This window comes from Vombatus ursinus, unplaced genomic scaffold (assembly GCF_900497805.2).
Source record: "Vombatus ursinus unplaced genomic scaffold, bare-nosed wombat genome assembly UNPS02005286.1, whole genome shotgun sequence".
NCBI classification, from domain to species: Eukaryota; Metazoa; Chordata; class Mammalia; order Diprotodontia; family Vombatidae; genus Vombatus; species Vombatus ursinus.
In genome coordinates, this window is record NW_020945064.1 from 15,204,172 (window position 1) to 15,207,694 (window position 3,523).

Sequence of the window (3,523 nt, forward strand, 5' to 3'; positions counted from 1 at the left end):
CAGAACCACAGCAGGCAGACCCATCTCCAGAGGAAGAGGACTAACTAGGAGCCCGTCAGGAACTGCCAGGTTTCTTACAAAGTAACCCCAGTGCCAGACCCACCCACACCTTACTCCACCCACAAATCATCGTGCGCGCACACAAACACACACACACGCTCGCACGCACACGACCCCAAACTACCACCACACTAGAAGGGTAACATCGGATAACGAAGGATAACATTGACCGAGGGAAATGACCAAGTTGTCCCCAGCCTTCCTCCTCGCCCGGACTGCATCCCAGTGTCCTCCTCGTAGCTCGTTCCATTTCTTAGAGCTACCCTCCTCTTGCTTTCACTACTTTACAAAAGTCGAGGACCGGAGCTGGGGTGCTGGGAAAGGCCGCCTCAGCCTTTTCTGGAGCGGCGGGGAAGGGGAGGGGCTGCTGGACGAAAGTAAAAGATAAGTCCATACTTCCCCAGTTTCTCAAGCTCTCACTGGTGGGGTCACGGGTAGGAGGGCGAAGCTGAGGAACAAGCAGGGTGTCTAGAGCTGTCTGCCCATCCAGTTTAGGCAGACTTCCAGGGGAGCGTCCCCCGACCATGGGTTCTGACCAGTCTAGCGCGGAGCCCGACTCCCCCATGGCCTTGGGTGTCTCCCGCCAGGTGGCCTGTGCCCTCCTGAGCTTGGCCTTCGCCGTGGGCGTCCCGGGCAACTTGGCCGTGGTATGGACAGTGTGTCTAAGGATGAAAGCTCCCCCGCCGACTGTACTGCTGATTCTCAACCTGGCGGCGGCCGATTTGCTGGCGCTCCTGACCGTGCCCTTCTGGATCTACGCGCTGGCCGGCGTTTGGAGCCTGGGGCCAGTCGTGTGCCGGACTCTGGTGTGGCTGGTAAACGGGTCCATGTTCTCCGGCGTGCTGATCGTCTCTCTGCTGAGCGCAGAGCGCCTGGTGGCCTTGGCCCGTCCTTTCCACCTGCAGCGCTGGTGGCACCTGGCCGGGGCGCGCAGGGTGCTGGCTGTCCTGTGGGTCGCAGCCTTACTCCTGGCGGCACCAGCCACGCTCACCGCGGACCCCAGCCACTGCCTGCAGCGCCAATTCTCCTCGGGCCAGCAGCTGGTGACGCTTCTTCTACTGGAGACAATGGTGGGCTTTGTGGGGCCCTTCACCATCATCGCCGTCTGTTCAGCCTGCGTCCGTAGCCATTTACGCAAGCTGCACCACCCTAGCAGGCGCCGGGCCAGCCGGATCGTGACCGCCGTGGTGGTTGCCTTTGCCGTATGCTGGCTGCCCTACCACATGTCCAACGGGGCAGCCGTGGCCGCCGAGCTGCTGGAAGCCTCGTCGCCGGAACTGGTCACCTGGCTGGACTATGCGGCCAATGTGGGTCACAGCATCTCGGCGCCCCTGGCCTTCTTGGGCAGCTGCATCAACCCTCTGCTGTACGCTTTCGCCGCCCGTCGGATCGCCAGGGCAGGGGGCTTGGCTGGCCTTTTCGCCCGAATGGTCCCCAGTTTCTACAGCGATGGAGCCCGTCAGGTGGCCAACCAGAGTTTCAGGGAAAGCGCCTCTGGCCAAGCTTTGGGTTTGAATGGTCCTGACTCTGCCTCCTAAGTGAGGCAGGTCCAATTCCCACGGACGCCCTCCTCTGTCATCTTCTCTCTGCCCCTGCGGTCGAGAGGTTGGGGATAGCTCTAGGCTTTGGATTGTAAATATTCACATTTCCATAGTGATTAAAGGTTTAGATAGGGCTTCCCTTACAACACGCTTAAGAAGGGGCTAGTGCAGATATGATTTACCCCCATTTTACCGAAGAGAAAATTGCGACGGAGAGATTTAGGAATCTTGACCAGAGTTTCAAGGCCATTAAGTGTCAAAGCTGGGATTTGAACTCAGTCTATTGACTTCACGTCTAGGCTTTTCCCCATTATCTCACCCTGCAGAAATATACATGGAAAGAGAGAACCGGGGAGACTGGGAGGAGGAAGGCCACCTTTGGGATGGGAGAATTCGATAAGATGAGTAGGGTTGGTGACAGGGAAAGAGTACTGCCCTCTCTCAAGAATAAAATTCAACATAGTTTTTATTTCATATTTTATTTTTCCCTTATTACATGTAAAAACAATGTTAACTTTTTTTTAAATTTTGAGTTCCAAATTCTCTCCTTTCATTTTCTCCCCCTCCCCCATTAAGAAATCTAGCAATTGGATACATGTGCAGTCATCAACATACATTTATTATGATCCTAAAATTGCTAGGCATTGGAAAATAGAAAGATAAAAATGACATCAGTCCCTACCTTTAAAGAGTTTACATTCTGATATGGGGGAGGGGAATACCACAGGTAGACAAGTATAATAGAAACCAGTAAAGGAGGCAAAGGAGAAATCCAGACCAAGTGCTCTAGGATTCAGATCAGTATAGCCACCTGTGGTTGGTTATACATTCCAGAACACCTATCTTTTGACACAGAGGTGATGAACTTAAGGTGCAGAATGAAACAGATTTTTGGACACAGCCGATGTGGGGATTTATTTTGCCTAACTGTATATTTTTAAAATGTATTTTTATTTTGTTAAATATTTCCCAATTAAATTAAAAATGTTTAACATTCGTTTTTTAAAAATTTGAGGCCAAATTCTCTCTCCCTCCTGCCCTTCCCCCACCCCTTGAGAAGACAAGCATTCATTATACCCGTGAAGTGAAAGTATGTATTTTTGTTATAAAGTTTTTGTTTTTCCTTTCAATTTGGGAGGAGGGTCTAAGGTCCCTCCTTCCCCCCCCCCAAAAAAAGGAGAGAACAGAAAGAAGGCCAGAAGGAATCACAGACATGCCAGGCAGATTTGCCAGGTACATGTTGAAGTTTAAAAGAAAAGCAAACTGCCCATCATGTAGACTCTGATTCGTATACAATCCCCTCCTGTCCTACAATGCATCAGAAATGCTGATTTGATATGGTGTTTGTTAAGTTCAGATTGAAAGACAATAAAATGGGGAGGGGGCGCACTTGGAAAATTTGGGGGAGGAAAAGGTGGGGCGAGTGTTAGGAAAGGCTCATTAGAAAAGTGAGCTAGCTGAATTGAGTTTTAGAAGAACAGATGGATTCTGAAGGGCAGACATGAGAAGAAAGTGCATTCCAGGAATGGGGAATGCTAAATGCTAAACTGAGGCAGTCTGTCTGGGAGCGTGAGGAGCAGCCCCGTACAAACAGGAATCATCGTGTCTTTTGTTTTCACCTTGACCCCAGGGCCAGCCCTCCAACTTGATCTCCAGCGATCCCAAGTTCAAGGCAGGAAGCAAGAGAGCTGTGGTTTTTCAGTCATTTTTCGTCTGACTTTTCATGGCCCCATTTGGGTTTTTCTTGGCAAAGTTATTGAAGTTTGTTTGCCATTTCTCCTTCTCAGCTCTTTTCACAGATAAGGAAACTGAGGCAAACAGGGTTAAGCAACTTGACCAGGGTCACACAACTAGGAAATATGAGACCATTTTTGAGCTCAGGTCTTCCTGACTTTGCCCAGCAGCAAAGAAGCCAATTTAAT

General features: G+C 50.7%; 1 protein-coding gene across 1 annotated transcript; it reads left to right on the plus strand.

Moving 5' to 3' along the window:
* The first annotated feature begins 440 nt into the window (after nt 1-440).
* On the plus strand, nt 441-2,566 carry LOC114032355 (leukotriene B4 receptor 1-like). Its single transcript, XM_027847608.1, has one exon. It carries the CDS (start codon nt 585-587, stop codon nt 1,596-1,598), a length of 1,014 nt encoding a protein of 337 aa, XP_027703409.1. The 5' UTR covers nt 441-584; the 3' UTR covers nt 1,599-2,566.
* The last annotated feature ends 957 nt before the right edge of the window (nt 2,567-3,523 follow it).